This window comes from Bombina bombina, chromosome 2 (assembly GCF_027579735.1).
Source record: "Bombina bombina isolate aBomBom1 chromosome 2, aBomBom1.pri, whole genome shotgun sequence".
Taxonomy (NCBI): domain Eukaryota; kingdom Metazoa; phylum Chordata; class Amphibia; order Anura; family Bombinatoridae; genus Bombina; species Bombina bombina.
The window spans coordinates 755,720,757-755,739,529 of NC_069500.1; the positions used below are offsets into that span (position 1 = coordinate 755,720,757).

At 43.3% G+C, this 18,773-nt stretch overlaps 1 protein-coding gene across 1 annotated transcript in view; it reads left to right on the forward strand.

Annotated features, from left to right (window-relative positions):
* The window catches only part of MAP1S (microtubule associated protein 1S), a 214,921-nt gene that overhangs the window by 166,630 nt on the left and 29,518 nt on the right, over nt 1-18,773 (forward strand). Inside the window, exons 4-5 of the mRNA XM_053702868.1 lie at nt 16,222-16,365; nt 16,548-18,773. The exon at nt 16,548-18,773 is cut by the window's right edge and continues 901 nt beyond it. Coding sequence (XP_053558843.1) covers nt 16,222-16,365; nt 16,548-18,773 — 2,370 coding nt within the window. The remainder of the gene's footprint in view (nt 1-16,221; nt 16,366-16,547) is intronic.

The window sequence follows — 18,773 nt, forward strand, 5'->3', positions numbered from 1 at the left end:
GACAAACATTTTCAGTTCGTGGCTCTTCCCTTCAGGTTGGCCACTGCACCCAGAGTCTTCACAAAGGTTCTAGGGTCTCTTCTGGCGGTTCTCAGGCCGCGGGGCAAAGCAGTGGCGCCTTATCTGGACGATATCTTGATTCAGGTGTCGACTTATCTAACCAAGGTCTCATACATACACAGTGTTATCCTTTCTGAGAACTCACGGTTGGAAAGTGAATCTAGAAAAGAGTTCACTAATTCCTCAGACAAGGTTTCCCTTCCTGGGAACTCTGACCTCTGTCAGAAAAATCTTCATTGCTACAGAATCTATCAAAGTCAAAAATTCTAAATACTTGTCGAGCCCTTCAGTCCAATCCTCGGCCATCAGTGTATGGAGGTAATTGGATTGATGGTGGCAGCAATGGACATCATTCCATTTGCTCTGTTTCATCTGACCACTGCAACTATGCATGCTCCGACAGTGGAATGGGGACTATACAAATTTGTCTTCTCTGATAAATCTGGATCAAGAGACCAGAAACTCTCTTCTTTGGTGGTTTTCGCCGGATCATCTGTCCCAGGGGACGTGTTTCCGCATACCCTCATGGGTGACAGTGACAACAGATGCCAGTCTACTAGGCTGGGGTGCAGTCTGGAATTCCCTGAAAGCTCAGGGTGTATGGACTCAGTTGGAGGCTGTACTTCCAATCAATATTCTGGAATTGAGAGCAATATTCAATGCGCTTCAGGCGTGGCCTCAGTTGGCTTCGGCCAAATTCATCGGGTTCCAGTCAGACAACATCACGACTGGCTTACATCAATCATCAGGGAGGAACGAGGAGTTCCTTAGTGATGTCAGAAGTATCCAAGATAATTTAATGGGCGGAGACCCACTCTTGTTATCTGTCGGCAACCTATATCCCAGGAGTGGACAACTGGGAAGCGTATTATTTAAGCTGACAGGCTTTTCATCCGGGGGAGTGGGAACTCCATCCGGAGGTATTTGCCTCACTGATTCTTCGATGGGGCAATCCGGAGTTGGATCTGATGGCGTCTCTACAGAATGCCAAGCTGCCAAGATACGGCTCCAGGTTGAGAGATCATCAGGCCGAACTAATAGATGCCTTGGTAGTGCCCTGGTCGTTCAACTTAGCTTATGTGTTTCCTCTCCTTCCCCTGGTGATTGCTCGGATCAGACAGGAGAGAGCTTCAATAATTCTAATCGCGTCTGCATGGCCACGCAGGACTTGGTATGCAGATCTAGTGGACATGTCCTCTCTGCCTCCATGGAAACTCCCAGTGAGACAGGACCTTCTCATTCAAGGTCCTTTCCAACATCCAAATCTAATTTCTCTACAGCTGACTGCTTGGAGATTGAACGCTTAATCTTATCTAAGCGGGGATTCTCTGATGCGGTTATTGATACGTTGATTCAGGCACGTAAGCCTGTCACTAGAAAGATCTATCATAAGATATGGCGTAAATATCTTTTTTGGTGTGAATCCAAAGGCTACTCATGGAGTTAGGTTAGGATTCTGTCTTTTCTCCAAGAAGGATTGGAGAAAGGGTTATCAGCAAGTTACTTAAAGGGACAAATTTCTGCTTTGTCAATTTTGCTTCACAAACGTTTGGCAGACGTTCAGTCTTTTTTGTCAGGCTCTAACCAGAATTAAGCCTGTGTTTAGACTAATTGCTCCACCTTGGAGTTTGTATTTAGTTCTTAGTGTTCAGCACTTCAATGTGACTCGCCTTACCTTATTTTTCATTCTGATAAGGTGGTTTTACGTATCAAACCTGGGTTCCTTCCTAAGGTTGTTTCAAATAAGAATATTAATCAGGAAATTGTTGTTCCTTTATGGCCTAATCCTTCTGAGGAGCGTCTGTTGCATGACTTGGACGTGGTCCGTGCCTTGAAGTTTTACTTGCAGGCGACTAAGGATTCCGTCCATCTTCATTATTCATTGTCTTTTCTGGAAAGCGTAGGGGTCAGAAAGCTACGGCTACCTCTTTCTTTTTGGCTGAAGAGTATCATCCGCCTGGCATATGAGACTGCTGGACAGCAGCCTCCTGAAAGAATTACGGCTCATTTTACTAGGGCTGTGGCTTCCTCATGGGCATTTAAAAACGATGCTTCTGTTGAACAGATTTTTAAGGCTGCGACTTGGTCGTCACTTCACACTTTTTCCAAATTTTCCAAATTTGATACTTTTGCTTCTTCTGAGGCTGGTTTTGGGAGAAAGGTTCTTCAAGCAGTAGTGCCTTCCGTTTAGGTCTCTGTCTTGTCCCTCCCTTTCATCCGTGTCCTGTAGCTTTGGTATTGTATCCCACAAGTAAGGATGAAATCTTTGGACTCGTCATATCTTGTAGAAGAAAAGTAAATTTATGCTTACCTGATAAATTAATTTCTTCTACGATATGATGAGTCCATGGCCCACCCTGTTCTTTTAAGACAGAATTAGGTTATATATATTTTTATAAACTTCAGTCGCCTCTGCGCCTTTAGCTTTTTCTCTTCCTAACTTCGGTCGATTGACTGGGGGTGGAGAAGAGGGAGGAGCTATATATACAGCTCTGCTGTGGTGCTCTTTGCCACTTCCTGTTGACAGGAGGATAAATCCCACAAGTAAGGATAAAATCCGTGGACTCGTCATATCGTAGAAGAAATTATCAGGTAAGCATAAATTTCCTTTTCTTCTACAAGATAGAAGAGTCCACGGATTTCATCCTTACTTGTGGGATATTAACCTCCTGCTAACAGGAAGTGGCAAAGAGCACCACAGCAGATATATATATATATATATATATATATATATATATATATATCCTCCCTTTCCTCCACCTCCAGTCATTCTCTTTGCCTGTGTTAGTAATAGGAAGAGGTAAAGTGAGGTGTTAGTTTTAGATTCTTCAATCAAGAAGTTTTTTTATTTTCAATGGTACCGGTGAGTACCATTTTCCTCAGGGAGATATGGAAGAAGATTTCTGACCTGAGTTTGATGATCTTAGCAGATGTAACTAAGATCCATGTTGGTTCCCACAGAGCTTCTGAAGGTAGTGCAAGAGAAATCTTCAGTGTGGAGAACGGTGTCATGCTACAAGCAGCATTGAGGTATGTTCAGTCTTTTATTTCTGAGGAGACTTGGTATATCAGAACTGGCTGACATGTTTTCCCTGCAAGGGAAGGGGTAAGCAGTAGACCTGTACACTGAGGGTGTTACTGAAAATCCTGTGTTTATACATATTGCTTTGACACTGTATTGGGTTGGACACTGGGAGAGGCAGCTTGACATTTTATATTTTATTCAAAGTCAGTAGGGCTGCAGTTTTTATTAAAATATTTTAAGGGGACCACATTGCTTATTATAAACTGCTTCCCATGCGGTTAAACAGACTGTTAGGGTGACGTCCATGATGGGCGGGGCCTATTTTGCACGCTCAGACGCGCAGTTTACTCTGACTGAGAAGGCAACAGGCATTAGCTCCGGTGGGGCCCTAAACTTGTGTTCTGTTCACCGGATCGTTGTCATTTTGCAGGGGTCATTTTTTCTGTTAAGATATATTTTTGGGTTAAAATGTCTCTTAGAGGGTAAATTCACCTTTTACTTATAGGGTGCAATAATTTTTGGGCCAATTGAATTATTATGTCTAATTGTGTAGCGTGTTTTAAACGTTTTAGGCAGTTTGAGAAAAAATTGTGCACTTGTTATTTCTTAAAGGCTCAGTACACATTTTTCTAAAAGTTGTTTGAATCAATAAATGAGGTGATCTACGACTATTGTTATTACTAGTCTGTTCAACATGTCTGACATTGAGGAAACTAATTGTTCTATGTGTTTAGAATCCATTGTGGAACCCCTTCTTACTTTGTGTACCTCTTGTACTGAAAGGGCCTTACAATGTAAAAAGCATATTTTAGGTAAAGAAAGTGTGCCTAAGGATGATTCTCAGTCTGAAGAGAATCAGGATATGCCATCTAATTCTCCCCAAGTGTCACAACCTTTAACACCCACACAAGCGATGCCAAGTACCTCAAGTGCATCTAATTCTTTTACTCTGCAGGATATGGCTGCAGTTATGTCAACTACCCTTAGAGGTATTCTCTAAGTTACCAGTGTTACAGGGTAAACGCAGTAGGTCAGGTATTAATGTGAATACTGAATCCTCTGATGCTTTGTTGGCTATTTCCGATGTACCCTCACAGGGCTCTGAGTTGGGGGTCAGGGAATTGTTGTCTGAGGGAGAACTTTCAGACCCAGGAAGTATGTTACCTCAGACAGATTCAGACGTTATGTCCTTTATATTTAAGCTTGAACACCTCCGCCTGTTACTTCGGGAGGTTTTAGCGAGACTAGATGATTGTGATCCTATTGTAATACCACCAGAGAAATTGTGTAAAATGGACAAATATCTAGAGTTACCTACTTACACTGATGTTTTTCCGGTTCCTAAAAGAATTTTGGAAATTATAAAGAAGGAATGGGAAAAACAACCAACAGCTTGCATTGTTCCATTTACTACTGCAGCAGCTTTTTGGTTTGATGCTCTAGAAGAGTCTCTGAAGGTGGAGACCCCTTTAGAGGACATTTTAGATAGAATTAGGGCTCTCAAGCTAGCTAATTCTTTTATTACAGATGCCGCCTTTTAAATTGCTAAGTTGGCGGCGAAAAATGCAGGATTTTGGCGCGTAGAGCGTTATGGTTAAAATCGTGGTCTGCTGATGTGTCATCTAAATCAAAGCTCTTAGCTATTCATTTCAAGGAGAAGACCCTATTCGGGCCTGAGTTGAAGGAAATCATTTCTGACATTACTGGAGGTAAAGGTCACGCCCTACCTCAGGATAAGTCTGTTAAGATGAGAGGTAAACAAAATAATTTTTGTTCCTTTCGAAGTTTTAAAGGAGTACCCTCTGCTTCCTCCTCTTCCACAAAGCAGGAAGGAAATTTTACTCAGGCCAAGTCCGTCTGGGGACCCAACCAGGCTTGGAACAAGGGTAAGCAACCCAAGAAGTCCGTTGCTGCTACAAAGACAGCATGAAGGGACGGCCCCCGATCTGGGTCCGGATTTAGTAGGGGGAAGACTTTCTTTCTTTACCCAGACTTGGGTAAGAGATGTTCAGACCCCTGGGCACTGGTAATCGTGACCAACGGGTATCAACTGGAATTCAAAAATATTCTCCCAAGAGGGAGATTTCTTCTTTTTAAATTGTCTGTAAACCAGATAAAATGAGAGGCGTTCTTACGTTGTGTAAGAGTCCTCTCTTCTATGGGAGTAATTCGTCCCATTCCAAGATTAGGACAGGGATTTTACTCAAATCTTTTCGTAGTTCCCAAAAAAGAGGAAACGTTCAGACTTAATTTAGACCTCAAGAGTCTAAACATGTTTCTCGGAGTTCCATCCTTCAAGATGGAGACCATCCGAACAATTTTACCAATGATCCAGGAGGGTCAACATGACTACCGTGGACTTGAAGGATGCATACCTTCATATTCCTATCCACAAGGATCATCATCAGTTCCTAAGGTTTGCCTTCCTTGACAAACATTTTCAGTTTGTGGCTCTTCCCTTTGGGTTGGCCACAGCACATAGGATCTTCACAAAGGTTCTAGGGTCCCTTCTGGCAGTTCTCAGGCCGTGGGGCATAGCAGTGGCGCCTTATCTGGACAATATTTTGATTCAGGTGTCAACTTATCATCTGACGAAATCTCATACAGACACAGTGTTGTCATTTCTGAGAACTCACGGATGGAAGGTGAACCTAGAAAACTAGTTCCACGGACAAGGGTTCCCTTCTTGGGATCTCTGATAGATTCTGTAGACATGAAAATATTTCTGACAGAGGTCAGAAAGTCAAAAATTCTAAATACTTGCCAAGCCCTTCAGTCCAATCCTCAGCCATCAGTGGCTCAGTGTATGGAGGTAATTGGATTAATGGTAGCGTCAATGGACATCATTCCGTTTGCTCTTTTTCATCTCAGACCACTGCAGCTGTGCATGCTCGGACAGTGGAATCGGGACTATGCAAATTTATCTCCTCCGATAAATCTGGATCAAGAGACCAGAAACTCTTCTTTGGTGGTTGTCACCAGATCATCTGTCCCAGGGGACGTGTTTCCGCAAACCCTCGTGGGTTATAGTGAAAATGGACGCCAGCCTTCTGGGCTGGGGTGCAGTCTGGAATTCCCTGAAGGCTCAGGGTGTAGGGACTCAGGTAGAATCTCTACTTCCAATCAATATTCTGGAATTGAGAGCAATATTCAATGTGCTTCAGGCATGGCCTCAGTTGGCTTCGGCCAAATTCATCAGATTCCAGTCGGACAACATCACGACTGTGGCTTATATCAATCATCAGGGGGGGAACGAGGAGTTCCTTAGCGATGACAGACGTATCCAAGATAATTTGATGGGCGGAGACCCACTCTTGTTATCTGTCAGCAATCTACATCCCAGAAGTAGACAACTGGAAAGCGGATTTCTTAAGCCGGCAGGCTTTTCATCCGGGGGAGTGGGAACTCCATCCGGAGGTATTTGCCTCACTGATTCTCCAATGGGGCAGACCGGAATTGGAACTGATGGCATCTCGACAGAATGCCAAGCTTCCGAGATACGTATCCAGGTCGAGGGATCCTCAGGCCGAACTGATGCCTTGGCAGTGCCTTGGACGTTCAGCCTAGCTTATGTGTTTCCACCGTTTCCTCTCCTTCCCCGCGTGATTGCTCGGATCAAACAGGAGAGAGCTTCAGTAATTCCGATCGCGCCTGCGTGGCCACACAGGACCTGGTATGCGGATCTAGTAGACATGTCCTCTCTGCCACCGTGGAAACTTCCTTTGAGAAAGGACCTTCTCATTCAAGGTCCGTTCCAACATCAAAATCTAAATTCTCTGCAGCTAACTGCTTGGAGATTGAACGCTTGATTTTATCTAAGCGGGGATTCTCCGATTCGGTCATCGTACTTTGATTCAGGCACGTAAGCCTGTCACTAGAAAGATCTATCATAAGATATGGCGTAAATATCTTTTTTTGGTGTGAATCCAAGGGCTACTCATGGAGTAAAGTTAGGATTCCCAGGATTCTGTCCTTTCTCCAAGAAGGATTGGAGAAGGGGTTATCAGCGAGTTCCTTAAAGGGACAGATTTCTGCTTTGTCAATTTTGTTACACAAACGTTTGGCAGATGTTCAGGCTCTATCCAGAATTAAGCCTGTCTTTAGACCTATTGCTCCACCCTGGAGTTTGAATTTAGTCCTTAGTGTTCTTCAAGGGGTTCCGTTTGAACCCATGCATTCCATAGATATTAAATTGTTATCTTGGAAAGTTTTGTTTTTGGTTGCTATTTCTTCTGCTCGTAGAATTTCTGAGCTTTCAGCATTACAATGTTATTAGCTTTATCTTATCTTTCATTCTGAAAAGGTGGTTTTACGTACCAAACCTGGATTCCTTCCTAAGGTTTTTTCAAATAAGAATATTAATCAGGAAATTGTTGTTCCTTCATTATGTCCTAATCCTTCTTCTAAGAAGGAGCGTCTGTTACATAACTTGGACGTGGTCCGTGCCTTGAAGTTTGACGGAAATCCTTAGTCGCTTGCAAGTAAATCATCTTCATTATTCATTGTTTTTTCTGTCCTGACATATGTTCAGGTGAGCCTAGCGAGCGGATCTTGGTTGTCGTCTTGAAGACCTGAGTTGGTCTTCTGTCCTGTTAGTCTGGTTCCCCTTGTTTCAGGGGCTGTGACTAGGTTGTTGCCCCTGAGAGTGGGGTTTTCAAGGCCTGTGTCTTGGTTGCATCTACTCGTGGTGACTGTCGGTGGCTTTGCGTCTCCGGGGTCGTTCTTTGTTTCTTTCAATGATGTTCCCGGACGAAACGGGTTGTTTTCTGGGAATGTTTTTCGGTGGGTGCCTTCATTGGTCCGCCTCTTACCCTCCTGTCTTGGCATTCTGTGTCCTCTTTGGCTTTGGAAGAAAAACATAAATTATGCTTACCTGATGATTTCCTTTTCTTCCATGGGAAAGCGTCCACAGCCCCCCGACCGTTTGAGACGTTGTGGTTGTTTCATCTTCTGGCACCTTTATCAACTTGATGCTTCTTCCACTGTTCCTTATTCCTCGGCTGAATGACTGGGGGATAGGCGAAGTGGGAGTATTTAAGCCTTTGGCTGGTGGGTCTTTGCCTCCTCCTGGTGGCCAGGATCTTATTTCCCATAAGTAATGAATGCGGCTGTGGACTCTTTTCCAAGGAAGAAAAGGAAATTATTGGGTACGCATAATTCATTTTTTTACACCTTTCCCGGTTTTTAATAAAATGTTTCCAGTAGAATCATCTATTAGGGAATCTTGGTCGTCAGTGCTCAAGGTAGAGGGTGCCATTTCCACTCTGGCCAAGAGGACTACTATACCTATTGAGGACAGTTGTTCCTTCAAGGATCCTATGGATAAGAAGATGGAGGCCTATCTGAAGAAACTATGCACGTCTTGTTCTCCAATGGCATCCTGTGGTATGTATTGCCACTGTGACTAGTGCTGCCTCATACTGGTTTGAGACATTCGCGGATTCTGTACAGGAGGAAACTCCTCTGGACGAGATTCAGGACTTAATCGGAGCTCTCAGGTACGCCAATTCGTATATTGCTGATGCGGTCCTTCAGGTCCTTAGACTGGGAGCTAAAGCTTCTGGTTTTGCTGTTTTGGCCAAGTCTTGGTCAGCTGATGTTTCATCTAAGGCCAAGCTGATGGCTCTTCCTTACAAGGGGGAAGACTTTATTTGGAACAGGTTTGGCGAAAATAATTTCTGATGTTACAGGCGGAAAAGGGTATTTCTCCAACATAGGTGTGTCCGGTCCACGGCGTCATCCTTACTTGTGGGATATTCTCTTCCCCAACAGGAAATGGCAAAGAGCCCAGCAAAGCTGGTCACATGATCCCTCCTAGGCTCCGCCTACCCCAGTCATTCTCTTTGCCGTTGTACAGGCAACATCTCCACGGAGATGGCTTAGAGTTTTTTAGTGTTTAACTGTAGTTTTTCATTATTCAATCAAGAGTTTGTTATTTTCAAATAGTGCTGGTACGTACTATTTACTCAGAAACAGAAAAGAGATGAAGAATTCTGTTTGTATGAGGAAAATGATTTTAGCAACCGTAACTAAAATCCATGGCTGTTCCACACAGGACTGTTGAGAGCAATTAACTTCAGTTGGGGGAACAGTTTGCAGTCTCTTGCTGCTTGAGGTATGACACATTCTAACAAGACGATGTAATGCTGGAAGCTGTCATTTTCCCTATGGGATCCGGTAAGCCATGTTTATTACGATTGTAAATAAGGGCTTCACAAGGGCTTATTTAAACTGTAGACTTTTTCTGGGCTAAATCGATTGATTATTAACACATATTTAGCCTTGAGGAATCATTTTATCTGGGTATTTTGATATAATAATATCGGCAGGCACTGTTTTAGACACCTTATTCTTTAGGGGCTTTCCCCAAGCATAGGCAGAGTCTCATTTTCGCGCCGGTGTTGCGCACTTGTTTTTGACATGCAGTCGCATGTGAGAGGAGCTCTGATACTTAGAAAAGACTTCTGAAGGCGTCATTTGGTATCGTATTCCCCTTTGGGTTTGGTTGGGTCTCAGCAAAGCAGATACCAGGGACTGTAAAGGGGTTTAAAGCTTAAAACGGCTCCGGTTCCGTTATTTTAAGGGTTAAAGCTTCCAAAATTGGTGTGCAATATTTTCAAGGCTTTAAGACGCTGTGGTGAAAATTTGGTGAATTTTGAACAATTCCTTCATGTTTTTTCGCAATTCTGGGTTTGCTATTGTGGCGCGCAGAGCGCTTTGGTTGAAATCTTGGTCGGCTGATGCGTGTTCCAAGAACAAGCTACTAAACATTCCTTTCAAGGGGAAAACGTTGTTTGGTCCTGACTTGAAAGAGATTATCTCTGATATCACTGGGGGTAAGGGCCACGCCCTTCCTCAGGATCGGCCTTTCAAGGCAAAAAATAGACCTAATTTTCGTCCCTTTCGTAAAAACGGACCAGCCCAAGGTGCTACGTCCTCTAAGCAAGAGGGTAATACTTCTCAGGCCAAGCCAGCTTGGAGACCAATGCAAGGCTGGAACAAGGGAAAGCAGGCCAAGAAACCTGCCACTGCTACCAAGACAGCATGAAATATTGGCCCCCGATCCGGGACCGGATCTGGTGGGGGGCAGACTCTCTCTCTTCGCTCAGGCTTGGGCAAGAGATGTTCTGGATCCTTGGGCGCTAGAAATAGTCTCCCAGGGTTATCTTCTGGGATTCCTAGGATTCTATCCTTCCTTCAAGAAGGATTGGACAAAGGATTATCTGCTAGTTCCCTGAAGGGACAGATTTCTGCCTTGTCGGTATTACTTCACAAAAAGCTGGCAGCCGTGCCAGATGTTCAAGCCTTTGTTCAGGCTCTGGTTAGAATCAAGCCTGTTTACAAACCTTTGACTCCTCCTTGGAGTCTCAATTTAGTTCTTTCAGTTCTTCAGGGGGTTCCGTTTGAACCCTTACATTCCGTTGATATTAAGTTATTATCTTGGAAAGTTTTGTTTTTAGTTGCGATTTCTTCTGCTAGAAGAGTCTCAGAATTATCTGCTCTGCAGTGTTCTCCTCCTTATCTGGTGTTCCATGCAGATAAGGTGGTTTTACGTACTAAACCTGGTTTTCTTCCAAAAGTTGTTTCTAACAAAAACATTAACCAGGAGATTATCGTACCTTCTCTGTGTCCAAAGCCAGTTTCAAAGAAGGAACGTTTGTTGCACAATTTGGATGTTGTTCGCGCTCTAAAATTCTATTTAGATGCTACAAAGGATTTTAGACAAACATCTTCCTTGTTTGTTGTTTATTCAGGTAAAAGGAGAGGTCAAAAAGCAACTTCTACCTCTCTCTCTTTTTGGATTAAAAGCATCATCAGATTGGCTTACGAGACTGCCGGACGGCAGCCTCCCGAAAGAATCACAGCTCATTCCACTAGGGCTGTGGCTTCCACATGGGCCTTCAAGAACGAGGCTTCTGTTGATCAGATATGTAGGGCAGCGACTTGGTCTTCACTGCACACTTTTACCAAATTTTACAAGTTTGATACTTTTGCTTCTTCTGAGGCTATTTTTGGGAGAAAGGTTTTGCAAGCCGTGGTGCCTTCCATTTAGGTGACCTGATTTGCTCCCTCCCTTCATCCGTGTCCTAAAGCTTTGGTATTGGTTCCCACAAGTAAGGATGACGCCGTGGACCGGACACACCTATGTTGGAGAAAACAGAATTTATGTTTACCTGATAAATTTCTTTCTCCAACGGTGTGTCCGGTCCACGGCCCGCCCTGGTTTTTTTAATCAGGTCTGATATTTTATTTTCTTTAACTACAGTCACCACGGTACCATATGGTTTCTCCTATGCAAATATTCCTCCTTAACGTCGGTCGAATGACTGGGGTAGGCGGAGCCTAGGAGGGATCATGTGACCAGCTTTGCTGGGCTCTTTGCCATTTCCTGTTGGGGAAGAGAATATCCCACAAGTAAGGATGACGCCGTGGACCGGACACACCGTTGGAGAAAGAAATTTATCAGGTAAACATAAATTCTGTTTTTCTGCCCCAGGATAAGAGGAGCAAACCGAAGGGACGTCAGAGTAATTTTCGTTTGTTTTGCAACTTTAGAGGAAAGTCATCCTCGTCTAAACAGAATAATAACAAGCCAGCCTGGAAACTGAATCAATCCTGGGGTAAGGGTAAGCAGGCCAAGAAGCCCGCAACCGACTCTAAGTCTGCATTAAGGGGTTGCCCCCGATCCAGGTCTTGATCTAGTTGGGGGCAGGCTTTCTCAGTTCACTCAAGTCTGGTTAAGAGACTTTCCAGACCCATGGGCGGTGAAAATAGTTTTTCAGGGCTACAGGTTAGAATTCAAGGGTTGTCCCTCCGGGGGCAGGTTTCACCTTTTCAGATTATCTGCAGACCAGATAAAGAGAGAGGCGTTCTTAAAGTGTTTCGAAGACCTCTTGGCTCTGGGGGTGATTTTTCCGGTTCCAAAGTTGGAAAAGGGTCTGGGATTTTAGTCAAACGATTCTAGACTTAAAATGTCTCAAGTTCCTCAGGATTCCATCATTCAAGATTAAGACCATTCAGACAATTCTTCCTTTGATCCAAGAGGGTTAGTATATGACGACTATAGACCTAAAGGAAGCTTACTTACATGTTCCTATCCACAGGGATCATCACAAGTTTCTGAGGTTTGTATTCCTGGATCCTCACTTTCAGTTTGTGGCCTTGCCATTCGACCTGGCCACTGCTCCCAGAATATTCTCGAAGGTTCTAGGGGCCCTCTTAGCGGTGGTCAGGTCCAGGGGGTTAGCAGTGGCCCCCTATCTGGACGATATTCTAATTCAGGCTCCTTCCTTCCTAAAGGCAGCATCTCACACTGAAATGTTACTGTTCTTCCTCCTGTCCCACGGGTGGAAGGTGAATGTGGGAAAGAGTTCTCTGATTCCAGTGACAAGAGTAGTTTTCCTAGGAACTATCATAGTCTCTGTCCTGATGAAGATATTCCTGACAGAGACCAGAACAATCAAGCTTCTATCGTCTTTTCGAGTCCTTCAGGAGACACCCCGTCCCTCAGTTGCTCAATGTATGGAGGTAATTGGACTAATGTTGGCAGCCATGGACAGCGTGCCATTTGCTTGTTTTCATCTGAGAGCCTTGCAGTTGTGCATGCTTAACCAGTGGAACGGAGATTATTTGGATCTCTCTCCAACGCTAATTTTGGATCAGAAGACAAAGGATTCTCTTCGTTGGTGGCCATCTCGAGATCACCTGTACTAGGGCACTTGCTTTCGGAGACCATCTTTGGTGATAGTGACTACAGACACCAGCCTAGTGGAGTAGACAACTGGGAAGCGGATTTCCTAAGCAGGCAGACTTTCCTTCCGGGGGAATGGGAACTCAATCTGGAAGTGTTTTCCAAGCTGGTATCCAGATGGGGGATGCTGGAGTTGGATCTCATGGCGTCCCATCAAAATGCAAAGCTTCCAAAGTACGGTTCCAGGTCGAGGGATCCTCAGGCCTTCATGAAAGACGCTTTGGCAGTTCTGTGGGATTTCCAGATGGCCTATTTCCTCCGTTTGCAATCCTGACTTGGGTGATTGCTCACATAAGACAGGAACGGCCATCAGTGATTCTAATCGCTCCAGTTTGGCCTCAGAGAATCTGATATGCAGATCTAGTGGAGATGTCATCTCTATCTCCGTAATGTCATCTCTACCTTCTTCAGGGACCGTTTCTTCTTCCAAATCTTGTGTCTCTGAAGCTGACTGCTTGGAGATTGAACGCTTGATTCTATCCAAGCATGGGTTTTCGGAGTCAGTAATTGAGACTATGATCCAGGCTCGTAAGCCGGTTACTAAGAAGATTTACCATAAAATATGGAGGAAATTTATATTTTTTGGTGTGATGCTAAGCAATATTCTTTGATTAAGGTTAGGATTCCAAGAATATTATCCTTTCTCCAGGAGGGTCTGGAAAAAGGTTTGTCTGTTAGGGCTGAAATTTGAACCTTCAGGGTACTATATGTCCTTTTGCACAAGTGTTTGGCGGATGTGCCGGACGTTCAGTCCTTCTGTCAAGCCTTGGTCAGTATTAGGCCGGTGTTGAAGGTGGTTGCACCTCCTTGGAGCCTTAATCTTGTTCTTAAGGTTTTACAGCGGCATACTTTTGAGTTGATGCATTTTCTTGATATTGAGCTTTTGTCTTGGAAGGTTTTGGTTTTTGTTGGCTATTTCTTCTGCTCGACAGGTATCTGAACTTTCCGCTTTACAGTTTGATTCTCCTTATCTCATTTTTCATACTGATAAGGCTGTTCTTTGCACTAAGTTGGGATTCCTTCCCAACTAAATAATACTAAGAATATTAATCAGGAAATTGTTGTTCCTTCCCTGTGTCCGAAGCCAACTTCGGATAAGGAACATTTGCTGCATAATTTGGACGTGGTTCGTGCTCTTAAGTCGACTAAAGACTTTCGGAAGTCTTCTGCTCTTTTTTTTGTTTGTTTTTCTGGAAAGAATAGAAGTCAGAGGGCATCTGCCTCTACTCTGGCTCTTTGGTTAAGGAGTGTGATTTGCATGGCATATGAGTCTTCTGGGAAGCATCCTCCAGAGAATTAAGGATCATTCCACCAGAGCCATCGCCTCTTCTTGGGCTTTCAAGAATGAAGCTTCTATGGAGCAAATTTGCAAGGCTGCAACTTGGTCGTCTTTGCATACCTTTTCTAAATTTTACAGATTTGATACTTTTGCCTCGACTGAGGCAGCTTTTGGGAGATAGGTCCTTCAAACAGTGGTGCCTTCTGTTTATGCATGCGGTTTCTTTATCCCTCCCTATTCATCTGTGTCCTCTAGCTTGGGTATTGGTTCCCAACAGTAATTAAGATGAACCCGTGGAGTTGCCACATCTTTAGAAGAAAACAAAATTTATGCTTACCTGATAAAAAAAAATTCTTCGAGATGTGGTGAGTCCACGGACCCACCCTTTGTGTTTTTTTTGTTAATTATGGCCTTGTTACTTTCCTTTCTCCATTTACTCTCGGTCGAATGACTGGGGTTTATGGGTAGGGAGGTGATACTTAACAGTTTTGACTGTGGGGCTCTTTGCCGCCTCCTGCTGGCGAGGAGTGGTATACCCAACAGTAATTAAGATAAACCCGTGGACTCTCCAAATCTCGAAGAAATACATTTATCAGGTAAGCATACATTTAAAAAAAAAAAAAAATTCTGGCCGTGTAGGTGTTGTTAATTATGCAATTCTGCTGCATTTAGTAGTTTTTAAGAGTTCTCATATAATAATCCTAAAGTGGTGGCAGCAGAGAGAGATAAAGTGAATGTAAATTTTCACGAATGAAAGCCCTGTTTTTAAAAATACTAATAATAACAGGGACCCTTTCATTCATGATAGTTTACATTGCAGCCATTTTATAAAACACTTATCTTTTATTCCTCTAAAGCGTGGAACACTGGAGCAGCGATTCCGCCGCCCCCATGTAGTCTCTTCTGTTGTCAGAAATGACGAATCTGGCTTCCTCCAAACATGGCGTGGTCTGGGGCAATGTTTGCTCTGGGGGGGAAGCTGTTATTCGTTATTTCTGGCGTAAGAAGAGGACCTGGGCGGGGGAATAGCTGCTCCGGTGTTCCAAGCTTGAAAGGAATAAAGGGTAAGTATTTAAAAAAAAAAAAAAAAATGGCTGCAATGTAAACTTTCATGAATGAAAGTGCCCCTGCTTTTAATAGTATTTTTTTTTTTAAAACAGGGCTTTCATTCGTTAAAATTTACATTCACTTTTAGTGTGGGTGGCATTTTTATGGGTCTTTTACAGACAATAGTGGTTCTTTAACCCTTGCTCCCACTGAACTAAATCAAAGGCTAGATTGTGAGGTTCTGGAGAGGGTTAGGTAACCTTTTTTGTTGGGCAGGGTTAATTACTCCTTTTACATCACATATAGCAATGAGACAACCCGCACTCCCTCCAATAGCAGCCTCCTGCAATATCTAGAGTGAAGTATTTTGCAGCTAACCAGCACCATTCACAGGTCACAATCCTTACTGTCATAGGCAATCACAATTGTAGCAATGCTATCCTAGAAAGCCTACTGTCTCCTTCACAGCCTAGTATGTGGAAGGGGCTAATGCCTTAGTGCAGACAAATCAGCCCCATCCCGAGGCATAAAACTTCTCTCTAAAAGCCAGAGGGGGTTTCTGTACTACAGAAGTGGTCTGTTTAAAATAATCTTTCAGTTTCTTCACGTATGTTCTCTTGTACCTCACTCTTACTTGGAAATAAGAAGGGTCTGTTTCCAGAACTGCTCATCTAGTAGTGTGTGCATTCTGTTTCTAAATATCTGTAAACTTGGTGCCATCTTTACTCTTCCATTAGTCAAAGCCACTCCGTAATATGGTGAAGGGAAAGTTTTAACTTGATTTACTCTTTACCCGAGTTACCATAGGGAGTGGGTATCTATTTTATCTTGCATTATTAATCGGAGGAACCCATTTTGAGCTCAGTGCCCATTTTAATTACTGCTAAAGCAGACTTGCAGTGCCATGAAAATGTGTGTACAGCATGTCATGATGAAAGAGAAGCACTGTTATCATAGATGGTTTGATATTACAATAACCCAGGAAATAACATGCAGTTTTTGTTTTTGAGTAAAAATTTAGATGAACACAAAGTCAATGTGGTTTTTCTCTCTTTGCAGATTCGCAACTTAATATGTCACACCTCACAGCACAAATTGTTAATTTTTACTGGCCCTTTCCTGGAGGGAAATGGAGAGATGCTTTTAGCGGAGGGGGGCAGCTTTTCAATGACTGATTTTATACAAATCTTCACTGATAAGGAGGTAAGTCTTCACCCCACTTATAAATACTTCATCTGCTATGTTGGTTTTGTGTGTGTGGGTGTAATGTCTTTATATATATATATATATATATATATATATATATATATATATATATATATATATATATATATATATATATATATATATTCTCTTGCCCACTCATTTTTAATTTTTCTTCTCAGATTGGAGAAAAGTTGAGCTCTTCTGATCCTTCTGCTCGTGCTAGCCTGACTGTTATCTGTCCCCAAGACTGGGACTTGCTTGAGCTGGAAAAGTGCAGCCTCCAGGAATTTATTGAATTGAAATTTAACCCACCCTTGCTATTGCCAGAGACTGAGGGGCTACAGGAGTTGTCTGAGTACTTATCAGAGTCCTTGGAAGTTCCATCCCCTTTTGAGTTGCTGGAGCCCCCCTCAACAGTTGGTTTCCTGAAATTGTTTAAACCATGCTGCTATATCTTTCCTGGAGGAAAGGGAGACTCTACCTTCTTTGCTGTCAATGGGTTCAACATGTTGGTGAATGGTGGCTCAGACACAAGGTCTCCATTTTGGAAGTTGTTGCGTCGTCTGGATAGAGTAGATTCTCTCCTTCTCACACACATGGATTCAGATAGCCTCCCTGGGATCAATAGCCTGCTGCTAAGGAAGATAGCCGAAGTTGAAGAAGACCCTTCTCAAGGACCACAACCAAATGAAGAGTGGCTAAAGAACCTTGTATCTCCAGAGGTTGGAGTAGTGTTTCTAAACACTGCAGAAAAACTAACTCATACAAATGAAGAACCAAGTATGGTGAAGGGCAGTGATGAGGCCATATTGGCCCTTCGCTGTTTGGTGAAGTTGGGAATCCAACCAAAGCCATTATATAGATGCATCACTCCTGTAGTTGAACCAATCATCCTTTTTCAGAAAATGGGTGTTGGACGGTTAGAGATGTATGTTCTCAATCCAGTCAAAGGTAGCAAGGAGCTAGATATGTTTACTAAGCAATGGACTGGAAATGAAAACCTGAAGAGTACAGGTTTACCTCTGACATGTTTGACCTCTATTTGTGCCTTGCTTGTTTGGCATCCAGCTTCCCCTCTTGAAAAGATTGTACGAGTGCTGTTCCCAGGCAGTTCACCCCAGAATAAGATTCTTGAGGGCTTTGAAAAATTAAGACAATTGGAGTTTTTAAAGCATCCTGTTGTCACTCATAAAGATCTTGAGTTGATAGGAAGAAGTATTGCAGACAAAAGTGCCAAACCAAAGAGAACAGAGAGTAAGGAGAGCCTAAAATCTGGTTCAGGTCGATTGAGTGCTGAATCCAAATGTGTAACCACTAAAGACAAGATGGGTAAAATGGAGGGAAAAGAGCCTAAATCTGCAGGGAAAGTAATAAAGGACTCTGGATTAGAGGGTGATAAATTTAAGGAAGCAAAGACTAAGGCAGGTGTTCCATCTGAGAAATCAAAGTTTGAATCTAAGCCCAAGCCGTTGATTAAAGAGAAGGTAGCCATCAAGAAGGATCAGATAAAGGAGGAAAAGAAGCCTGCATTAAAGAGAGAGGAGAGCCAGACAGATGGTAAGCGTGACCTAATAAAATCAGAAATGAAGAAGGATCTTCGGTTATCTATTAAAAAGGAAGGCAAAGCTGAAACTCCAAGGAAGGATGGGAAGGAAGATCAAAAGAAAGAGACCAAAAAAGAAGTTGAAAAGCCAGCCAGATTAGAGGGAAAGGACCTTAGAAAAACCACAAGCACACCCGTTGATGCTAAAAGATCTGTGACCAAAGTGGGGTCCTTGAAAAAGGACTTGAGTGGAATAAAAAAGGATCAACTTTCAAAAATATCTGAGAAGCCAAAATCAAAGCCTCCCAAAAAGGAAGTTGTGGAGGCACTGGTACAAACAGGCAAGGATGTGCCGTTGGATGACCATTTAAATTCATGCTCTCCCGTTGATGGTGTTCAAGAGAATTGTAAAGGCAAGGATGAAACTGCAGTTGATAACACAGGTGTTGACCATTCACGCCCTCACAATGGGCAGATGTGCACAGAGATTATATGTCCAACTGAGCCAGAGAGCCCCAATGGTTTTCGCTACCTTGAAACCAGTCCCCATAAAATGCTGGAATCTGTGTCTCCTCTGGAGAAGACTCCCAGGAGTGACCAGAGTGTAAATTTTAATTTGACACCAACAGGCCTGGAGTTGCAAACCAAGTTAAGAAGTGGGCTACATACACATGATGTGCTTGATGATCCCTGTGGGAGCTCAGAGGAAAAGACATTAGAGATGGTATCTCCAGCAAGTTCAGGCCATCACTCCCCTGTTTTAATAGATCAGAGTAGTGGGCACTCCCATCAGCCAGGAGATGGCAGAAGTTTGAATTCGTCCTCTTGGAGGCTACCTCCGAAATCCTCTCAGGAGAACTCG